The sequence below is a fragment of the Salmo trutta genome, chromosome 38 (assembly GCF_901001165.1).
Source record: "Salmo trutta chromosome 38, fSalTru1.1, whole genome shotgun sequence".
In the NCBI taxonomy this organism is placed as follows: domain Eukaryota; kingdom Metazoa; phylum Chordata; class Actinopteri; order Salmoniformes; family Salmonidae; genus Salmo; species Salmo trutta.
Window position 1 is genome coordinate 16,620,892 of NC_042994.1, and position 23,451 is coordinate 16,644,342.

A 23,451-nucleotide genomic window follows, 5' to 3' on the forward strand; every position below is an offset into this window, starting at 1 on the left:
AAAAAGGGGCCAATGAAGAGGTGCTTTGACTCGAATGGGCCAATCACAGATCGAGAAAGCCGGAAATTTAAAGGTGGTCTCACGTTTGACGTCATTGCCAGTAAGAACAAGAAAAAGGTGAGTGTGGTCTTCATGCGTTTGTTAGTTATTGTTTATTTTAATGGTTATAATATAGAAGTTACTGGGTGCACTCGATATAAATGATATGCGTTGATATATTGTTAAATTATTACTGTTTTTCTGGTTATGATTAAATTGTCAGTTTGCGCGTTTTCAACCGGCCACATGGTGATCTACGTTAGATTCTAGTTTGCCGGGCAGCAGGAAATGGACACTGACTTGCTAGCTAGGAAAACGTTGGTTATTTTATTTAAAGCACGCACATAGCTAACATTTAACTTTTCCCCTTAACGTTAGTAATCAATACTACAGTGAAGTCATCGCCTTGTTCAATAAGCAACGAAAACAATGTCGACAACTGCGAACGACGCCGATCGTATCACCCAATTCAAAAACAAGGGAAAAGATACCAACGTAAGTTGATATTGCCTTTGCTTCCTGATCTTCATTGATTAACACCTAGTTTACAGTATTGCCATTTGTCTAGCGCTATGCAACTTGACATTGTTTATGTGCAGGAGTTGAGGCGCAGAAGAGTCGAGGTCAACGTTGAACTTCGAAAGGCAAAGAAAGACGACCAGCTTCTCAAAAGAAGGAACGTCAATATCTGCCCGGATGAGCCTACGTCTCCACTCCAAGAGAAGGACCAAAATGCACAGGTATTATTTTGTATCCATACTGTAACTACCCTTATTTGAAACTCAAGCAGGCAACAGCAAGTTTTTTTTGGATTATGACGTGTACAGGCCATCAAGCCAAAGATGGACCTCTTCCCAATTGATTTGGCGCCTTGCTGTCCTGTACTCTATCAGAGGCCTGTTAGCTAGCGCCTATATTCGTCACTTTGTTCCATTGACATGCATGCAGACTTTCCACAGATGTCATGTAATTAATCTGTAATCCTGTCATGTTTCCATAGCCTGCACAGCACTGGACAGTTGAGGAGATTGTGGCTGGTGTAAATAGCCAAAGCCTGGATCATCAGGTGCAGGCTACCCAGTCAGCCAGGTAAGTCAGTAAGCGTTTCATTGGAAACTGGTTTTGAGTAATCACTGTTTCTGTTCTGTTGCCCTGTCTGCCCCTAACCATTACTTTTCACCTGGCCGTGCACCACAGGAAGCTGCTGTCCAGAGAGAAGCACCCTCCCATTGATCGCATCATCGGCGCCGGGCTCATCTCAAACTTTGTCAGCTTCCTGGGCCTGACCGAGTGTCCTCCCATACAGTTCGAGGCGGCCTGGGCCCTGACCAACATCGCCTCTGGCAACTCGGACCAAACCACCGCAGTGGTGGCCGGCGGAGCCATCCCAGCCTTCATCAGCCTGGTGATGTCCCCACACCCCCACATCAGCGAGCAGGCTGTCTGGGCCCTGGGAAACATCGCTGGTATGAGAAGGAACACTTTTTGTTTGTTGCCTGTATCGAAAGTGACCATGGCATGACTGTTGCCATTGCCATTGATAGTACAGGAACAGTGATCTGAAAGCTTTTCCCGTGTTTGTTGGAATAACTTCCTGTCAAACCCTGTGTCTTTCAAACATATTTGTCCGCAAAAGTTGTGAGTGAAACTTCATCTTAATGTTGAACTAGAAATTCTGCTAAAGATTATTGCTACCAGGCAGGTAACAATATCAATTTATCAGCATTTCTCTTTTGAAAATACTACTTGAACTCAATAGCTCAATATACCTTTTGCAATAAGCCTTCTTACACTGTGGTTGTATGCTAGGTCAGCTGTCTTCTGTGACCACATTTTTGACTTGGGCTGATTCCTCCCTTTTCCTCAGGTGACGGCTCCACCTACAGGGACTTGGTCATCAAGCACGGCGCAATTGAGCCCCTCCTGACTCTGCTGGCTGCTCCTGACCTGTCTGTGTTCTCTGTAAGCTGTTTACATGTCATGAGGAAAAGCTCTGGTTTGTTGTGGAATTTGTTAACCTCTTATGGCTCAAATCCCGTTAACGGGGTCGATTTGACAACATCCGGTGAAATGGCAGAGCGCCAACTTAAAGTTTTTTGTACAAAATATTGAACTTTCATACATTCACAAGTGCAATACACCAAATTAAAGCTGAACTTGTTTATCTAGCCACAGTGTCAGATTTCAAAAAGGCTTTACGGTGAAGGCAAACAATGCTATTATGTGAGGACAGCACCCCATCAAACACAGACAATCATATTGCATCCTGCCAGGCGTGACACAAAACTCAAACGATATAATTCATGCCTTACCTTTGACGAGCTTCTTCTGTTGGCACTCCAATATGTCCCATAAACATCACAAATGGTCCTTTTGTTCAATTAATTCCGTTATGTATCCAAAATGTCCATTTTTATTTGGTGCGTTTGAAAACACCGGTTCCAACTCGCGCAACATGACTACAAAATATCTCAAGTTACCTGTAATCTTTGTCCAAACATTACAAACAACTTTCCTTATACAACTTTAGATATTTTTTAACGTAAATAATTGATCAAATTTAAGACAAGATAAGCTGTGTTCAATACCGGAGGAAAACAAAGTGGAGCGTGCTTTCAGGTGGTGCGCCTCTATCAAAAAGTACACTTCCCTCGAGCCTCATTCTGACCAGGGCTGCTACTTCATTACCCAAAGGAAAAACATCAACCAATTTCTAAAGACTGTTGACATCCAGTGGAAGCGATAGGAACTGCAAGCAACTTCCTTAGAATTATGGGTTCTCAATGAAAACCCATTGAAAAGAGTGACCTAAAAAGAGTGACCTAAAAATAATTCCTGGATGGTTTGTCCTCTGGGTTTTGCCTGCCAAATAAGTTCTGTTATACTCAGACATTCAGTTTTAGAAACTTCAGAGTGTTATCTATCCAAATCTACCAATTGTATGCATATCCTAGCTTCTGGGCCTGAATAGCAGGCAGTATACTTTAGGTACTCTTTTCATCCGGGTGTGAAAATGGCAACCTCAAGCCATAAGAAGTTAACAAGTGCTGCAGGAAATTCCACTCGGTCATCAGCTAGAGTTGAAGTCGGAAGTTTACATACACTTGGGTTGGAGTCATTAACTAATTTTTCAACCACTCCACACATTTCTTGTTAACTATAGTTTTGGCAAGTCGGTTAGGACATCTACTTTGTGCATGACACAAGTAATTTCCCAACAATTGTTTACAGGCAGACTATATCGCTGTATAATTCAGTCAGGAAGTTAAAGCTTGGTGGCAAATGGGTCTTCCAAATGGACAATGACCCCAAGCATACTTCCAAAGTTGTGCCAAAATGGCTTAAGGACAACAAAGTCAAGGTATTGGAGTGGCCATCACAAAGCCCTGACCTCAATCCTATAGAAAACGTGTGGGCAGAACTGAAAAAAGCGTGTGTGAGCAAGGAGGCCTACAAACCTGACTCTGTTACACCAGCTCTGTCAGGAGGAATGGGCCAAAATTCACCCAACTTATTGTGGGAAGCTTGTGGAAGGCTACCCGAACCATTTGACCCAAGTTAAACAATTTAAAGGCAATGCTACCAAACACTCAATTAGTATATGTAACCTTCTGACCCACTGGGAATATGATGAAAGAAATAAAAGCTGAAATCATTCACTCTACTATTATTCTGACATTTCACATTCTTAAAATAGTGGCGATCCTAACTGACCTGAAACAGGGAGATTTTTATTGGGATTAAATGTCAGGAATTGTGAAACTGAGTTTTAAATGCATTTGGCTAAGGTGTAAAACTTGACTTCAACTGTATTTATGATGTCGTGCTACAGTTGACTGCTTTGGCGTTCTCATCTTGGCTCATTACCTCAATTTGATGCATCCATAAATCTAAGTATAACTCACAACGGAGTGGCCTATTGATCTCTAAAGACCTCTCCTTGCTCCCTCCAGTCTGGTTACCTGAGGAACGTGACATGGACGCTGTCCAACCTGTGTCGGAACAAGAACCCTGCCCCGCCATTGGCGGCCGTGCAGCTACTGCTGCCCACGCTGGTGCGCCTGCTCTACCACGACGACAAGGAGGTGCTGGCCGACACCTGCTGGGCCGTGTCCTACCTGACAGACGGCCCTAACGAGCGCATCGAGGTGGTAGTGCAGTCCGGCCTGGTGCCCCGCCTCGTCCAGCTGCTCGGTTCCGGGGAGCTCACCATCGTGGTACGTCCCTTTGACGCAGTTACTAGGCTTTCCATTTTTGATTGTCCCTGTACAGTGGTCTGCCTTGTGGTTCCTAGAGACGGCTGCACCGTGCTGATCTGTGGGTTTTGATTGACTGGCAAATATTAATCTCTGTGATTTATGCATGGGAGCTACCACTCCAAGTAGCTTCTATAGCCCGGTTGTTGAGACATTCCAAGTTACTGAGGAAAGCCTGTCACACAGACATAAGTCAATTGTGTAGCTTGCATCCAAATCCTAATTTCCCCCCCCCCCTTTATTTTTGCCATTTTCCCAGACTCCCTCTCTGCGGTCGCTGGGTAACATTGTGACTGGCACAGATGAGCAGACGCAGTGTGTGTTGAACTCCGGCGCTCTGGCAATGTTCCCCGCCCTTCTCCGCCACCACAAGTCCAACATCCAGAAGGAGGCGGCCTGGACCCTGTCCAACGTCACGGCTGGCAAGGACACCCAGATCCAGGAAGTCGTCAATGCCGGCCTCGTGCCACTGCTGGTGGACATCCTCAAAAAGGTATGACGGGTTCATAGGTTGTTCATTAGGGGGCAAACTATTCAGGGGCTTGTATGCATCAAGGGCTGATCGACTAGGTTAATTTGTCCTTTTAGGACCTGATCCTAGACGATTGCTACATGCAGCCCCAGATTTTACCTCCCCGTTTGACTGTTCAGTTTCATTCCTGGTTTATCTGTTGTGCTGCTCCACAAACATCAGCACTCCTTGTCTGAGGGTGCCGACAGCAGAAATGAAAGCTGTGAATGAGTCTATATATTGAAGGGAGCCCTGCCCATAGAGAATGATAGAGGCTTCTAGTGGCCAAAATGCTTTGTTAGCATGGGCAGCGCCGTTGAGGGCTTCCGCAATTTGAATATACTCGACTGGGTGGAATGTCATTGGCTGATCCCTCCTGGTTACCCTGTTGGTGTCATGTCCAACTGGGTCATCAGGAATGATCAACCAATCATGAAGGAAATGTACTACTCTGGTGGATATTGCCTCGATGGCCATGCTGTCATAGACACTATAATGGCACAAATACAAAGATGAGTCCTCTTGCTATCTCTATGACCCTGCCTCATGTCTCTTTCTTCAACCAGGGAGACTACAAGACCCAGAAGGAGGCCGTGTGGGCTATCACCAACTACACCAGCGGGGGAACGGTGGAGCAGGTGATACACTTGGTACAGGCCAACGTGCTGGAGCCCCTGCTCAACCTGCTCTCTGCCAAGGACAGCAAGACCATCCTGGTCATTCTGGATGCCATAACCAACATCTTCCTGGTAAGTCCATTTCTGGTATGTAAGAAGAACCAATGGGTAGCGCTTTTAAGTCTCATGACACAAACAGTATGAAGGTCCCTATTACAACCCATAATTCTATCAGTAAGACATTATGGCTAATGAGCACCCTGTAACACTGACAGTTTGCCTAGTGGTTCCTAGAGACGGCTGCACCGTGCTGATCTGTGGGTTTTGATTGACTGGCAAATATTAATCTCTGCGATTTATGCATGGGAGCTACCACTCCAACTATCTCCCATAGCCCGGTTGTTGAGACATTCATGTTTTAGCATTGATCTGCTATTTTAAAATTTGACTATTATGTTTATTGGTTTAAAATTAGAAAATGGATTAGTGTGTAAAAGCCCATACTAAACGACTCATGCTCTCAGGCAGGAGAGAAGATCGGCGAGGTGGAGAAGCTGTGCTTGACGATCGAGGAGTGTGGTGGCCTGGACAGGATCGAGGCTCTGCAGTCCCACGAGAACGAGATGGTCTACAAGGCATCTCTCAACCTCATTGAGAAGTACTTCTCTGGCGAGGTGAGACCTTTACCAAGCAATGACTAAGTCCAAATACACTTATGTCCTCTTTAGCTCGTCTCCTTCAGCTCCATTCATGGGTGATGCGGCTGATTGTTATCAAAAGGAGACATTGAACATGAGCTGGGTTTTATTCCCCAAGTTGATCTTTTCACATCTGACCTTGTTCACTTTATTGCGACTCTAAAAGGCTACATGTGTTATTGGTATGGTGCAGCAGATTGGTAGAGAACAGCTTTGTTGAGTGAAACGCGGCCATGAGTGATGTTGCAATTCAAACTAATTGTTCTGGTGACACCATCTGTCTTGCTTTCAGGATGAGGAGGACCAGTCTGTTGCTCCAGAAATCACAACTGACGGCTACGCCTTCCAGATCCCTGAGAACCAAAGCACTTTCAACTTTTAAATGTCCTTGTTTCCTGTCTTTTTCTATGTGTACTGTAGTCCCTCCCAACTTCACAAGTGTACAGACATTTCTTTGTTCTATTACAACCTGTAAATAAACTTATTACAATATGTGCTGTCAAATTGGTGGGTTTTTGGGAAGCTTGATGCTTCCAGGACAATTTTTTTAAATTGGGGTTCCGGTAGTCTACACCACACTGTACAGTATTTTCTACATATGTGCATATTGTACGCGGCAGTGCCCAGCATTCTAAACATGGATAAAACATTAAATTGTTTATTCCCAGGCTAAATGGTCTAGCACAAACAGCTGTTGGGGGGGTTGAACACCAGGCAGAGCCATGATACAGTATGATTTAAGTCTCATGTAGGATTACGTTAAGACTTTAACCTCCTGTCATGCTACTATTATTGATACCCTTGGGAGGACCCACAGCCTGTTCCCCACTGGTGAAGGGGGGTATATCCCTATTGGTAAAGGCTTGCTCAAATGAAATATCAATGCAGTTTACATCTAAACATACTCTATAAAATGCTCACCATTCAAATACAATGACAATCAGTTTTATTTTTTTAATCAAAGTTTACCTCCAGCTCCTATCCACCCATCTATTTAGTGTCTGAACCCAGATGACAATCAATCTCCGACCATTATCACTCAACCGTTGGCAAAACAATTTGGTGTGCAAAATGGGCAAAGGTTCTGTGTATTATTCCACTGTTTCTGGACAGGGTATGACAAATGGCAATCTTACAGATTTGTTGGTGTCAACCTGGAGGTGGTCCTTATGCCTGAAACCAAGCTTTTCTGCCGGTCTTGGACCTCACAACCAGGGGCTCCACTGTTGGTTTGTTCTGGACCACAGGACTTTGAGCTGGTCTATTGGGTACCACAGGACGTTCAGTCCCGGGGCTGATCTTCCGTTCCGGGCCCAGTGTGTTCAAATATCTGCTGCGTGGATCTGTGACAAGTGAAGGACAGAACAGCAGCGCAAGTCTCACTCCTTTGTTAGTTACTCTCACCTTTCACACCTGCCAGGCCTCTAGACTCACTGCTGTTAAAAGAGATTATTTACCTCTTCCATGTGTGTTGAAGCCTGTTGGGTCAGGTGGGTGACCACAGCGATATCCTGACCATCTTGGCCTTATGAAGGGTGGAGTGGTGATTTTGGTGGAGGATAGGTCTGCAATAAACCAAGCAACCAAAATATGACACTGTTTCAAGAGTAACTTGAGGATATACTTGTGTAAAGGTACAAGAATGAGCTTAAAGGCCCAGTGCAGTTTGATATATATTTCCATACTTATTTTGGAATAATACTGTGAAATTGTGAAAACGATGCCATTTTAATGTAAGAGCTGTTTGAAAAGACTGCCTGAAATGTCAGCCTGTTATTGATGGAATGGAGCTTTGGGCTGCCAGTAAATTGCTCAACAGACCAATAAGAGAGTTCCAAACCTCTACTAATACCACTCCCAGCAAATTCTTTGTAGAGAAATTGCTCTTTCCTAAGAACGATTTTGTTTGTTTCTGCCCATTTTAATTGATAACAACCACAGTAATGTTACCCAGAAATGATTTGATATTGAGATTAAAAACAGCTGCATTGGTACTTTCAGTAAATTGCTCATTCTTAGTAAGATGTGCTCCATTGGAAATAAATGTATACTGTATATTGTATACCAATGTAAGGTGTACATGTTCAGTATGTACTCAATTCAAAACTCTCCGCCGCGCTCCAGCAGCAAAACAACTTACCCTTCCCGTGCCTCAGCGGTCTTGGTCACATCTGTCCATAGACTTTGTAACGAATCTCACCCTTTCTGATGGTTTTACCACTATTCTGGTTGTTGTTGACAGATTCTCTAAATCCTGATGTTTAATCCCTCTCTGGTCTACCTACCACTCTCCAGGTCGCTGAGGCACTGTTCCAGCAGGTCTTCCGGCACTATGGCCTTCCGCAGGACATCATTTCTTACCACAGCCCCAAATTCAAGTCCCATGTTTGGAAAGCCTTCATATAGAAGCTTTCTGTAGGATACAATACATATTGTGTCTACCACGAGTTGGGGGTCCCATTCCAATGCATAAACTAGCATATTGTCCGCCTCACTTTTGGGTACTGGCCTCAGTCTAACGGGCAGGTGGAGAGGATGAACCAGGAGCTGGGGAGATTCCTGAGGGAGTCACTTCCAGGACATGCAGGGGGAGTGGGCCCGATTCCTTCCTTTGGCAGAATACGCCCAGAATTCATTGTGACACTCCTCCACTGGGCTGACTCCTTTCCAGTATGTTCTGGGTTATGTTATCAGCCAGCCCTGGCTCCGTGGACTCCGCACCAGACCGAAGTTCCTGCGGTGGATAAGTGGTTCAGGTGTGCAGAAGAGTTATGGAACGATGCCCACGTGAGACTCCAGCCGCCGTCAGAAGGAGCAAGCGGATCGCCACTGCTCTCCACCAGGAACCTCTTGCTCCGCTTGCCCTGTAAGAAGCTGAGTCCCCAGTTTGTGGGGCCGTTTACGGTCCTCCGGAGGGTCAACGAGGTAATTTACAGATTACAACTCCTCACAAATGACCTGATTTCACCATCTTTTCATGTTTCCTTCTCAGGCCGGTGGTTCCTGGTCCCCTGGCTGATGCCGTCCCCCATGACACCCCTCCGCCTCCCCTGGACATTGATGGGAGTCCCGCCTATACCGTCAGATCCCTCCTGGACTCCAGACATAGCGGGGGTTGGATCCAGTACCTGGTGGACTGGGAGGGGTACGGTCCAGAGGAGCAGTGTTGGGTTCCGGTGGACGACATTCTAGATCCCAACATCATCCGAGATTTCCACCTTCGCCGTCCGGCCCAGCCCGCTCCTCGCCCTCGGGGTCATCCTGCGGCTGGTCCCGCACGTCAGGGGCGGGTAGGGCTGGGCGATATGGGCCAAATATTATATCACAGTATCTTTTTTTTTAAGGCGGTATGACGGTATTTGACTGTATTTTTAGTTTTTGAATAATGAAAGTTCTACATTTGCTAAAGAGTGATCAGAGGGTTGCAACACATACATTCTAAGTGATTTAAATGAGTCTTTCTCCATTCTGATTGTTTTATACTGTTCAATTCAACTTCAACCAAAACAAATTTCAGCACTTTTATCATTTCTGCATTTCCTGCACTCAATTGCAGTGGTGGAAAAAGTACCCAATTGTCATACTTGAGTAAAAGTAAAGATAAGTTAACCTCTCTAGGGTAGGGGGCAGTATTTTCACGGCCGGATTAAAAACGTACCCAAATTAAACGGCCTACAACTCGGGCCCAGGAACTAGAATATGCATAGCATTAGTTGATTTGGATAGAAAACACTCTGAAGTTTCTAAAACTGTTTGAATGATGTCTGTGAGTATAACAGAACTCATATGGCAGGCAAAAACCTGAGAAAAATCTAACCAGGAAGTGAGAATTCTGGTGCTTGTAGTCCTTTCAAGTCATTGCCTATCGAACACACAGTGACTTAGGGTTCATTTTGCACTTCCTAAGGCTTCCACTAGATGTCAACAGTCTTTAGAAAGTTGTTTGAGGCGTCTATGATGAACAGAGAGCGAAGAGAGGAAGTTGGAAGTTGTTAACTCAGGAAAGTACTGGCGTTCATTGGTGCGCATTCACGTGAGAGTTAGCTGTGTTCCAAAACGTTTTTCAAGACATTGCAATCGTCCGGTTGGAATATTATTGAAGTTCTAAGTGATAAAGGCCCTAAAGATTGATGCTATACAACGTTTGACATGTTTGAACGAACGTAAATATAACTTTTTTTACATTTTGTCGTGACATTTTCCGCGCGCTTCCTACACTTTGAGTAGCTTACTGAACGCGCTAACAACAAGGAGCAATTTGGACATAAATTATGGACTTTATCGAACAAAGCAACATTTATTGTGGACCTGGGATTCCTGGAAGTGCCTTCTGATGAAGATCATCAAAGGTAAGTGAATATTTCTAATGCTATTTATGATTTTAGATGACTCCAAAATGGCGGTATCTATCTGTATTGCCTAGTGTATTTTTCTGAGCGCAGTACTTAGATTATTGCAAAGTGTGCTTTCCTCGTGAAGCTTTTTTGAAATCTGTCACAGCATTTGCATAAAGGAGATGTTCATCTATAATTCTTTGAATAACAGTTTAATATTTTATCAACGTTTATGGTGAGTATTTTTGTAAATTGTTGTGCTGATTCACCGTCAGTATTGGAGGCAAAATATTTTCTGAACATCACGCGCCAATGTAAAATGGGGTTTATGGATATAAATATGAACTTTATCGAACAAAAAAATGCATGTATTGTGTAACATGATGTCCTAGGAGTGTCATCTGATGAAGATCGTCAAAGGTTAGTGCATAATTTTAGCTGGTTTTCTGGTTTTTGTGATGCCTGTCCTTGCTAGGAAAATGGCTATGTGCTTTTTCTTGTGTTGGAACTGTCCTAACATAATCTAACTTTATGCTTTCGCCATAAAGCCTTTTTGAAATCGGACAATGTGGTTACATTAAGGAGACGTGTACCTTTAAAATTGTGTAAAATAGTCCTTTGTTTGAGAACTCTGAATTATGACATTTTGTGGTTTTGAATTTGGCACTCTGATTTTTCACTGGCTGTTGAATAGTGTGAACCATCTCCAAACCATCTTTGGGTTGGGGTCAGGTTGAGGTCAGGTGATTGTGGAGGCCAGGTCATCTGATGCAGCACTCCATCACTCTCCTTCTTGATCAAATAGCCCTTACACAGCCTGGAGTTGTGTTGGGTCATTGTCCTGTTGAAAAACAAATGATAGTCCCACTAAACGCAAACCAGATGGGATAGCGTATCTCTGCAGAACACCTCCTCCTCCATGCTTCACAGTGGAAACCACACACACGGAGATCATCCGTTCACCTACTCTGCGTCTCACAAAGACAAAGCGGTTGGTACCAAAAATCTCAAATTTGGACTCATCAGACCAAAGGACAGATTTCCACCGGTCTAATGTTCATTGCGCGTGTTTCTTGGCCTAAGCAAGTCTCCTCTTCTTATTGGTGTCCTTTAGTAGTGGTTTCTATGCAGCAATTTGACCATGAAGGCCTGATTCACACAGTCTCCTCTGAACAGTTGATGTTGAGATGTGTCTGATACTTGAACTCTGTGAAGCGTTTATTTGGGCTGCAATTTCTGAGGCTGGTAAGTCTAATGAACTTCTCCACTGCAGCAGAGGATACGTTCATTAGACTTACCAGCCTCATGAGAGCCAGTTTCATCATAGCGCTTGATGGTTTTTGTGACTGCACTTGAAGAAACTTTCAACGTTTTTGAAATTTTCCGGATTGACTGACCTTCATGTCTTAAAGTAATGATTGACTGTAATTTCTCTTTGCTTATTTGAGCTGTTCTTGCCATAATATGGTCTTGGTATTTTACCAAATAGGACTATCTTCTGTTTACAAGCCCTACCCAGTCACAACACAACTGATTGGCTCAAACGCATTAAGAAGGAAAGAAATTCCACAAATGAGCTTTTAACAAGGCACACCTGTTAATTGAAATGCATTCCAGGTGACTACCTCATGAAGCTGGTTGAGAGAATGCCAAGAGTGTGCAAAGCTGTCATCAAGGCAAAGGATAGCTACCTTGAAGAATCTCAAAAACACTTTTTTGGTTACTACATGATTCCATATGTGTTACTTCATAGTTTTGATGTCTTCACTATTATTCTACAATGTGGAAAATAGTCAAAATAAAGAAAAACCCTTGACTGAGTAGGTGTGTCCAAACTTTTGACAGGTACTGTATGTCCGCTACCTGGGTAGGGGTTGGAAGCCATGGAGAGCTTTGATTGGTAATTTGCGTCACGATATCGCAGAGGATTTGAATAAAGTTCAACTGTTCAGCTCCCTCGCCCATGCTCATAATGCTCAATGGTCCCGCCGCCCACTCCGCTTCTCTCGCTTTCCTTCCGGAAGTGAATGCGCGGTGCCGCTACCTAGTGTAAACCCAATATTGCAGTGCATTTCTACATAACACGTTGGGGGGGCGATGAAACAACGGAGCCCCAGTATTAATGTTCAATGTAAGGAAGTAAAGCGGGCGGGGGCGGTTGGGCGACGCGAGCATGGGCGAGGGAACGTGAATAGGGCGGGATCAAAGTTACGGAAACCTAAACTTTATGCAAATTCCTCAGCCATATCGCGACGCTGTTGACCAATCGAAGCTCACTATAGCGAAAGGTTGCTGGATCGAATGCCCGAGCTGACATGGTAAAAATCTGTCGTTCTGCCCCTGAGCAAGGCAGTTTAACCCACTGTTCCCCGGGCACCGAAGATGTGGATGTTGATTAAGGCAGCCCCCCGCACCTCTCTGATTCAGAGGGATTGGGTTAAATGCGGAAGACCCATTTCAGTTGAATGCATTCAGTTGTACAACTTACTAGGTATCCCCCTTTCCCTTCCAGACCCTACATGATTGGCTGTTTATACCTAGCACTGCCTAGTCTGTTTGCTAGCTTGCTAACACCCACACGAGGGTAAAGCTGGAGTGGCTTTCTGAATGAACATGTTATGTGGAAATCGCCTCTGGGCTACTCACTTTGCGTGAGCGCAGCCTATCCAAGCGCTAGTAATCAATGTGTCTGTTATCCAATAAAAGAGCAATCCTGTGGGCCATGGGCTGAGTGTTTGATGGGTGTATGCATGTGTTTATCCAAAGAGTATCTATTATATTGATAAGACAGTCAACCGACTGTTCTAACAATGGAAATACATGTCCTCAAAGATGGAAGGCAACTCCGATATAAATTATTATTATTATTTTTTTTTTAATGCCACATGCGTCCACTCACATCAGTGCATTCGTAACAACCAAACCATTACTAAACTTATATTATATCAAATACAGTGGGTATCATAAGTATTTACCCCCCTTGGAAATTCTTACATTTATTAAAAAGTTATGAAAAATGAAATTAATATAGGCTACCTTGATTAGATAAGTATTCACCCCAGAGTCAATACATGTTAGAATTCCCTTTGGTAGCGATTACAGCTGTGAGTCTTTCTGGGTAAGTCTCTAAGAGCTTTCCACACCTGGATTGTACAATATTAGCCCATTATTCTTTTCAGAATTCTTCAAGCTCTGTCAAGGTGTTGGGAGTCATGGCTGCACAGCAATAACGGAAGCCTCTCCAACATAATCTAGGTAGAATCATGAATTCCCCAGGGCTTCAATCTTTCCTAATGTCATGCCTTGTGAAAAAGCCAGTGTGTCTATGTATGCGGATGACTCAACACCATACATGTCAGCTACTACAGCGAGTGAAATCACTGCAACACTTAACAAAGAGCTGCAGTTAGTTTCAGAATGGGTAGTAAGGAATAAATTAGTTCTAAATATTTCAAAAACTAAAAGTATTGTATTTGAGACAAATCATGAACTAAACCCTAAACCTCAACTAAATCTTGTAATAAATAATGTGGAAATTGAGCAAGTTGAGGTGACTAAACTGCTTGGAGTAACCCTGATTTGTAAACTGTCATGGTCAAGGCATGTTGATACAACAGTAGCTAAGATGGGAGAAGTCTGTCCATAACAAAGCGCTGCTCTGCCTTTTTAACAACACTATCAACAAGGCAGGTCCTACAGGCTTTAGTTTTGTCGCACCTGGACTACTGTTCAGTCGTGTGGTCAGGTGCCACAAAGAGGGACCTCAGAAAATTACAATTGGCTCAGAACAGGGCAGCACGGCTGGCCCTTAAATGTACACTGAGCGCTAACATTAAAAATATGCATGTAAATCTCTCATGGCTCAAAGTGGAGGAGAGATTGACTTCATCATGACTTGTTTTTGTAAGAAGTGTTGACATGCTGAATGCACCGAGGTGTCTGCTTACAGTTTTTCTCAATCACTTTGGCAAATTTTTTTAAACAGACTTAACATTCTCTAAACTGTAAGTGCAATTGTCACAACTGTTTTATGGGACATCACAACTCTATTGCATGTCTGCAAAATGTAGTAACTTACCCAAAACATTTAATTCATGCTTCAAAACCTAGTTATTGTATCAGTAAATTGGCCAATGCCACCAAAATGAAATGTTTTTTTTTTTTTTGTCATTGTGTGAGCCATACTGTTCAAAATGTTTAGATATTTTTTCACCATGGCAGTCAACCCTGGAAATGTTTGTTATATAGAAATCTCAGTTTTGTTCTACTTTTTGTGTTGACACTGACTGCACTATACCAGAAGGTCAGTTTTGTCTAGCTGAATGCTATTGTGTATCACACAGCTTTTTAGATACTGATTTCAACAGTAGGTTAAAGTTTACTGGGAAAAGTCAATACTGCACAATACTGTAGTAAACAGAAAAAGGATGTTCACATTTGTATGTATACAGTAAATGTATTTGTCACGTCCTGACCAGTAAAAGGGGTTATTTGTTATAGTAGTTTGGTCTGGGCGTGGCAGGGGGTGTTTGTTTTGTGTGTTTTGGGGTTTTGATGGATGTTCTATATTTCTATGTTCATTCTATGTTCCCTATCCTTGTTTTGTATTTCTGTGTTTTGGCCTGGTATGGCTCTCAATCAGGGACAGCTGTACTTCGTTGTCACTGATTGGGAGCCATACTTAGGTAGCCCTTTTTCCACCTGTCTTTTGTGGGAATTTGATTTTGCATAGTTGTGAGTAGCCTGCAATACTGTTCGTTCGTTGTGTTTTGTTTATTATTTTGGTGGTTCACGTTTATTAAAATATGATGAACCCAACCCACGCTGCACTTTGGTCCCCTTCTTCTAACAACGGACGTTACAGTATTTTTGTAGCAATGTGTTACATGTAAACAGAAAATTCACATTTGCATGTCCATTTTTACATATTTTTTAAATGTAAAGTCACATAGAGTGAGCAGAAAATTTACCACAAAATGACACCCATGCAAAAAAATAAAATAAACCCGCAACAATGAAAAAACCTGCAATAGTTCTGTAAAAAAACAATAAATTGTACCTCCTCACAGTACGTAACACTACAATTCCCATCTTCTTAGTGGACATCCTGTCGCTCTTATTGGTCTGGCCAGAGATTTATCAACATCACATCTGATGTTTGCGATGCACTGGGGGAAAAATCTCCTTCTGTGGCGCAACCATCCCCTGCAATGATCGCTGGTGATGTCCTCACAAGCAGCATTCATGGCATCTAACAGAGACATCTGATCTTGTGCCTGATAGTCATATACTTTCCACCTCCATGCTGAAAAAAACTATTATATCGGATTCAGGAATGGGGAGGATGGTGTAAGGAACTCCATTGTTATCATTTCATGCGCAGCAAACCATTCCCTAACAATGTTGGTTCGGTGGAAGCTGACATTATCCCATACATTTACATAATTTGGCAAATCTTGTCTAACTAAACCTCTTTGGTGTTCTGGTATTAGGTCTCTGTAAAGTGTATTTAGGAAGGCCAGGAGAAGTTGGGTGTTATAGGGCCCAATGTGTGGAATATGTGTGCTCACACCATTCTCAGAAATGGCAGCACACATTGTAATATTGCCCCCACGTTGGCCTAGTGTGCCAATTGTGCCAACAGAAACAAAATATAAAGTTAGTTTTACATAGCCTATTCTAGAATCAGACAGTTTAGTAAAGTAGAAATGTTGTCTGTTCTTATGGGTATCTACAACTTCAAGAAGTACAGTTGAAGTCGGAAGTTTACATACACTTCAGCCAAATACATTTAAACTCAGTTTTTCACAATTCCTGACATTTAATCCAAGTAAAAATGCCCTGTCTTAGGTCAGTTAGGATCACCACTTTATTTTAAGAATGTGAAATGTCAGAATAATAGTAGAGAGAATGATTTATTTCAGCTTTTATTTCTTTCATCACATTCCCAGTGGGTCAGACGTTTACATACACTCAATTAGTATTTGGTAGCATTGCCTTTTAATTGTTTAACTTGGGTCAAACGTTTCGGGTAGCCTTCCACAACCTTCCCACAATAAGTTGGGTGAATTTTGGCCCATTCCTCCTGACAGAGCTGGTGTAACCAAGTCAGGTTTGTAGGCCTCCTCGCTCACACACACTTTTTCAGTTCTGCCCACAAATTTTCTATAGGATTGAGGTCAGGGCTTTGTGATGGCCACTCCAATACCTTGACTTTGTTGTCCTTAAGCCATTTTTCCACAACTTTGGAAGTATGCTTGGGGTCATTGTCCATTTGGAAGACCCATTTGCGACCAAGCTTTAACTTCCTGACTGATGTCTTGAGATGTTGCTTCAATATATCCACATAATTTTCCATCCTCATAATGCCATCTATTTTGTGAAGTGCACCAGTCCCTCTTGCAGCAAAGCACCCCCACAACATGATGCTGCCACCCCCGTGCTTCACGGTTGGGATGGTGTTCTTTGGCTTGCAAGCCTCCCCCTTTTTCTCCAAACATAACAATGGTCATTATGGCCAAACAGTTCTATTTTTGTTTCATCAGACCAGAGTACATTTCTCCAAAAAGTACAAGCTTTGTCCCCATGTGCAGTTGCAAACCGTAGTCTGGCTTTTTTATGGTGGTTTTAGAGCAGTGGCTTCTTCCTTGCTGAGCGACCTTTCAGGTTATGTCGATATAGGACTCGTTTTGCTGTGGATATAGATACTTCTGTACCCGTTTCCTCCAGCATCTTCACAAGGTCCTTTGCCGTTGTTCTGGGATTGATTTGAACTTTTCGCACCAAAGTACGTTCATCTCTAAGAGACAGAACGCATCTTCTTTCTGAGCAGTATGATGGCTGCGTGGTCCCATGGTGTTTATACTTGCGTACTATTGTCACGTCCTGACCAGTAAAAGGGGTCATTTGTCATTTTAGTATGGTCAGGGCGTGGCAGGGGGTGTTGTTTTTGTGCCAAAACTTGCCAAAACTATAGTTAGTTAGCAAGAAATTTGTGGAGTGGTTGAAAAACAAGTTTTAATGACTCCAACCTAAGTGTATGTAAACGTCCGACTTTAACTGTATATACAGGCATCATTGATGTACAGTAAAACTCCCTGTACAATATACCATGTGCATACCAATGGTTTACCTGGACATACTGGTACCGCAGCTACTACCTGGACATACTGGTACCGCAACTCCTACCTGGACATAGTGGTACCGCAGCTCCTACCTGGACATAGTGGTACCGCAGCTCCTACCTGGACATAGTGGTACCGCAGCTCCTACCTGGACATAGTGGTACCGCAGCTCCTACCTGGACATAGTGGTACCGCAGCTCCTACCTGGACATACTGGTACCGCAGCTCCTACCTGGACATACTGGTACCGCAGCTCCTACCTGGACCTTGTGGTACCTCAGCTCCTACCTGGACATACTGGTACCATAGGTCCTACCTGGACATACTGGTACCGCAGCTCCTACCTGGACATGGTGGTACCGCAGCTCCTACCAGGACATACTGGTACCACAGGTCCTACCAGGACATACTGGTACCATAGGTCCTACCAGGACATACTGGTACCGCAGCTCCTACCTGGACATAGTGGTACCACAGCTCCTACCTGGACATAGTGGTACCACAGCTCCTACCTGGACATTGTGGTACCTCAGCTCCTACCTGGACATAGTGGTACCTCAGCTCCTACCTGGACATCCTGGTACCACAGCTCCTACCAGGACATACTGGTACCGCAGCTACTACCAGGACATACTGGTACCGCAGCTCCTACCTGGACATACTGGTACCACAGCTCCTACCTGGACATACTGGTACCATAGGTCCTACCTGGACATACTGGTACCTCAGCTCCTACCTGGACATACTGGTACCTCAGCTCCTACCTGGACATACTGGTACCACAGCTCCTACCTGGACATACTGGTACCACAGCTCCTTCCTGGACATACTGGTACCACAGCTCCTACCTGGACATACTGGTACCACAGCTTCTACCTGGACATACTGGTACCGCAGCTCCTACCTGGACATACTGGTACCTCAGCTCCTACCTGGACATACTGGTACCACAGCTCCTACCTGGACATACTGGTACCTCAGTTCCTACCTGGACATACTGGTACCGCAGCTCCTACCAGGACATATTGGTACCATAGGTCCTACCTGGGCATAGTGGTACCTCAGTTCCTACCTGGACATACTGGTACCACAGCTCCTATCTGGACATACTGGTACCACAGCTCCTACCTGGACATAGTGGTACCGCAGCTCCTACCAGGACATACTGGTACCATAGGTCCTACCTGGACATAGTGGTACCTCAGCTCCTACCTGGACATACTGGTACCACAGCTCCTACCTGGACATAGTGGTACCTCAGCTCCTACCTGGACATACTGGTACCACAGCTCCTTCACTCTGTCACTATTCCTCTCAAATTGAACCTTGTAGAGTTGTTTCATAGTCATTTGCTTTCTTTTCAAAACTTTTCTCTATAGTGGAAATGCTGACAGAATTGATATTTGTGAAGATATTTTTGTCATTTATGATTTCACTTTGGATCTCTCTTTGTGTCATGGAATTGTTGGCTATGACCATGTTGCAAATTTCTTGTTCTGGCTGATGGCTGAATACTGCTGCTCTGCCACCAGCATGAGGTCCTTGTGCAGTCCTATATATGACGTGTAGAATTCACAAATAGATCATGTTACAGATAGTATATTTTATTCAAATTGTGTTGTATTACTGTATATTCCTCATACATATCTTACGGTACATTGTGATTTCAGACTTGCATTTACCTTTACAACAGTTGCTGTATTGTTGTGAATGAAATGCTATAACAAAGGTAAAGAACAAGTACATATTTACCTGTTTTCCCTACGGAATGTTTGCACAATTGATGACACTGTAGACCTGTTTACATTACTCTCCGACCAGTCTCTTCCATTGTAAGACCGTGGTTTATGACACGGTCCACAATTGTGGCTCTGATTTCTTTAGGGACTCTTTTTCTTTGCCTTCTACCTCTTCCTCTATTATGTCTTCCCCTAACACCACCACCACACATTCTTACACATCTTCTTCTTTCTCTTCCACGAGCATCTAGCTGTTGTTCAGGGTTGTGATGTTCCCCCATGTCAACAGTAAAGAGGCGTATCCGGAATGCTGGCCTTCTAGGCAGAGTTGCAGAGATAAAGCCATATCTCAGACTGGCCAATAAAAATAAAATATTAAGATGGGCAAAAGAACACAGACACTGGACAGAGGAACTCTGCCTAGAAGGCCAGCATCCCGGAGTCGCCTCTTCACTGTTGACGTTGAGGCTGGAGTTTTGCGGGTACTATTTAATAAAGCTGCCAGTGGAGGACTTGTGAGGCGTCTGTTTCTCAAACTAGACACTGATGTACTTGTCCGCTTGCTCAGTTGTGCACCCACTGCTTTCTATTCTGGTTAGAGACAGTTTGCGCTGTTCTGTGAAGGGAGTAGTACACAGCGTTGTACGAGATCTTCAGTTTCTTGGCAATTTCTCTTATGGAATAGCCTTCATTTCACAGAACAAGAATAGACTGACGAGTTTCAGAAGAAAGTTCTTTGTTTCTGGCCATTTTGAGCCGGTAATCGAACCCACAAATGCTGATGCTCCAGATACTCAACTAGTCTAAAGAAGGCCAGATGTATTGCTTCTTTAATCAGAAAAACAGTTTTCAGCTCTGCTAACATAATTGCAAAAGGGTTTTCTAATGATCAATTATCCTTCTAAAATGATCAACTTGAATTAGCTAACACAACGTGCATTGGAACACAGGAGTGATGGTTGCTGATAATGGGCCTTTGTACGCCTATGTAGATATTCCATTAAAAAACATCAGTTTCCAGCTACAATAGTCATTTACAACATTAACAATGTCTACACTGTATTTCTGATCAATTTGATGCTATTTTAATGGACAAAAAAATGTGCTTGTCTTTCAAAAACAAGGACATTTCCAAGTGACCCCAAAACACGTGCAATTTGCTTAAATGAATAAGGAATTCAAATCTGGTGTGAACAAGAAACTAATTGTTCAGAGATTTGAACTTATGGTTTGGAAAAAAATGATTCTCATTGGAGAATTGAGCCAAAGCGATTGAGAAAAACTGTAAACTAATACCATACAGCTCGGACACCCATGCATACCCCACAAGACATACCACCAAAGGTCACATCACAATCACCAAATCCAGAACAGACTATGGGAGGCGCACAGTACTACATAAAGCCATGACTACATGGAACTCTATTCTGCATCAGGTAAGTGATGCAAGCAGTAGAATCTGATTTAAAAAACGGATAAAAATACACCTTATGGAACATGGGGACTGTGAAGAGAGACACACACACAGGCACAGACACATACACATGATAAGACACGCACTCTACACACACGTACACATGGATGTTGTACTGTAAATATGTGATAGTGGAGTAGTGGCCTGAGTGAACACACTAAATGTTTTGGGTAAAGTGTTGTGAAATGTAATGTCATGTAATATTTTAAACTGTATATAACCGTCTTAATGTTGCTGGACCCCAGGAAGAATGGGGATCCTTAATAAATACAAATATTGTCCTGCTAAAAGGTGAATTTGTCTTCCTGTGTCTAGTGGAACATCACCTATGTTTTTCACCAACTGTCCCTGGGACATCAACTTAGTCAAAATATAAAACCCTGTTGTTTTTAACAATTCTGCTAAGACCTTCAAAAGGTTGGTGCTTGCTGTACATAGCCCATCTATAATTTAGCCTAAACAACTACCGCTTCCCCTACTGTATTTATTTATTTAGCTCCTTTGCACCCCATTATTTCTATTTCTACTTTACACTTTCTTCCACTACAAATCTACCATTCCAGTGTTTTACTTGCTATATTGTATTTTCTTCACCACCATGGCCTTTTTTGCCTTTACCTCCCTTATCTCACCTCATTTGCTCACATTGTATATAGACCTATTTTTCTACTGTATTATTGACTGTATATTTGTTTTACTCCATGTGTAACTCTGTGTTGTTGTATGTGTCGAACTGCTTTGGTTTATCTTGGCCAGGTTGCAATTGTAAATGAGAACTTGTTCTCAACTTGCCTACCTGGTTAAATAAAGGTGAAATAAATAAATAAATAATTAAATAAAAATCAGCTCAGTGTTCCACATAATGTAAACATGTTAAGGGTTTAGATGACCTTACCCTCAACTTATGTAAAGAAAATGACCTTCAGTCATTACTCATCTTCCGTATCTACAGGGGGAAATGGGGGCTCATCCAGAGTTGGCAGTTTCATCATCCTCTGGAGGAGCAGAAAACATAATAGCTGCAGAAATCTTACCAGCCAGAGAGGCGCAGATCGCATTATAGATTGTTAATAACATTTCACAGGGAAGAGAAAGAGAACACATGTTAAAACAGTTTCACAGCAACATGGCTAAGAATGAGACTGTAGCTTGAGCTAACCTTGCCCCAATCTAGTGTCTCTCCTAACATGTTTAGGGCACAGCTCTGTCTCTAGAAGCCTTGCCTTTCAAATCATAATTATAACTGTTGATAAATTATCTAACCCAAACTTAGAGTGACAGTCCTTAGTGCTTCACGTTGGTTCTATCACTTTAATTTAAGACCCTAACTTTTCTCATCACCTGTTGTAATGACAGATTTTGATTTCAATGCATTCTTAGTCTAAATTACTATACATTTTGCAGTGTGCAGACCTTCACAATCAACCTGATACCCTAAATAAACAATTTTAGATAAGCCTAAATCAATTACGGCATGTTGACCACCCCCTTTCACGGCACTCATTCTTTCTTTCCTGGTGTTTCCTCATGTTCTTCTTCAGATAGTGTTTCAGTTTGTCCTTTTAATGGCACATGTTCAAAGTGGATGGCCCTTGATAATGTCTCTCACCTGAGCCGCCGCTGTCCTTTACAGCCCATTATGTCTTGTCCATTTTCCTACAAGTATACCAGCAGCATGAGAGAAGTTTGGACTGGATCCCTCTCCAAATGGACCCATGTCACACTCCTGAGAGAAAAAGCATGAGAGAAAAGGTAGTTGATAGCTTTTGGATGCTGTGTACAGGTTGCCGGCTCGGACTCAGGTCTCACAGTAGAAGTGGTGATGGACCATACTGAATGCCATTTTCGCAATTTTCAGACGGTTTAGAGGGGGTGCTGAGGTTTACACTGTTCTGTTCTCAGCCGAATTATCTTCCATGCACCTAGATACCATCTATGGTCACCTTCGCCATAACCTCGAGAGAGGACAGACCAGAACAACAGTTTAGTTTAGAGCATTTGTAATTCAGGAAATCCAGACTTCTAAGACAAAAAATGCCCCCCCCCCTCTTGCCGATCTCCCTGCAGGGTTAACGATAAGGGAGTCAGGGGGCTAATTCTTAGGGATAAATCCCGACCATCCAGCAGACCCAATCTGGTCAGTTTTATTATTGAAGCAAGACAAAAACAAAGAGGAGAACAGCAATAAACATATATCACTCAAAGTGGAGAAAACTTCCATTCATTTGGAGTAACTGTCATCCATCACCAACATTTTTTTTCTTCCTTTTACAGGCAGTCATGTGAAGAAAATAAATGTGCATATTTACCAAAGGGCCCCAGGGGACTGGTAATTCCCCCTTTGGACACGACTCACATCGTGATTGTAACGGTCGTCGTAGGAAGTGGACCAAGGCGCAGCGGGTTGAGTGCTCATTATGACTTTATTAGAACACTTACTAAACAAATCAAGAAAAACGAACTGACGACAAACAGTAATGCAGGCTACACACAGCTGTGCACAAACAACCTCCCACAATTCCCATAACAAACACACCCCTATACATAGGACCTTCAATCAGAGGCAACGAGGAACAGCTGCCTCCAATTGAAGGCCCAGACACAGAAATAGATAGACTAGACTGAACATAGAAATAGACTAACATAGACCAAAACCCCG

General features: G+C 43.1%; 1 protein-coding gene and 3 non-coding genes across 4 annotated transcripts; all 4 read left to right on the forward strand.

Annotated features, from left to right (window-relative positions):
• Nucleotides 1-4: 4 nt before the first annotated feature.
• LOC115178356 (importin subunit alpha-1) lies at nt 5-6,613 on the forward strand. The gene is made up of 11 exons (XM_029739510.1): nt 5-117; nt 418-534; nt 639-779; nt 1,040-1,128; nt 1,237-1,505; nt 1,907-2,001; nt 3,993-4,256; nt 4,555-4,788; nt 5,373-5,555; nt 5,948-6,097; nt 6,414-6,613. Exons 2-11 carry the CDS (start codon nt 469-471, stop codon nt 6,501-6,503), a joined length of 1,581 nt encoding a protein of 526 aa, XP_029595370.1. The 5' UTR covers nt 5-117; nt 418-468; the 3' UTR covers nt 6,504-6,613.
• Nucleotides 1,534-1,659, forward strand: LOC115179033 (small nucleolar RNA SNORA71). The gene has a single exon (XR_003872800.1). It is a non-coding gene; the product is annotated as a small nucleolar RNA SNORA71 (small nucleolar RNA).
• Nucleotides 4,318-4,452, forward strand: LOC115179054 (small nucleolar RNA SNORA84). The gene has a single exon (XR_003872817.1). It is a non-coding gene; the product is annotated as a small nucleolar RNA SNORA84 (small nucleolar RNA).
• LOC115179055 (small nucleolar RNA SNORA84) lies at nt 5,702-5,836 on the forward strand. The gene has a single exon (XR_003872818.1). It is a non-coding gene; the product is annotated as a small nucleolar RNA SNORA84 (small nucleolar RNA).
• Nucleotides 6,614-23,451: the final 16,838 nt, after the last annotated feature.

Excerpts from the sequence above, each read along its gene's own strand:
- LOC115178356 (XM_029739510.1), top strand. The coding sequence starts at position 469 with ATGTCGACAACTGCGAACGACGCCGATCGTATCACCCAATTCAAAAAC. Across the intron at positions 4,257-4,554 it reads CCGGGGAGCTCACCATCGTG|ACTCCCTCTCTGCGGTCGCT; the intron begins GTACGTCCCTTT and ends CCATTTTCCCAG. Across the intron at positions 5,556-5,947 it reads CCATAACCAACATCTTCCTG|GCAGGAGAGAAGATCGGCGA; the intron begins GTAAGTCCATTT and ends TCATGCTCTCAG.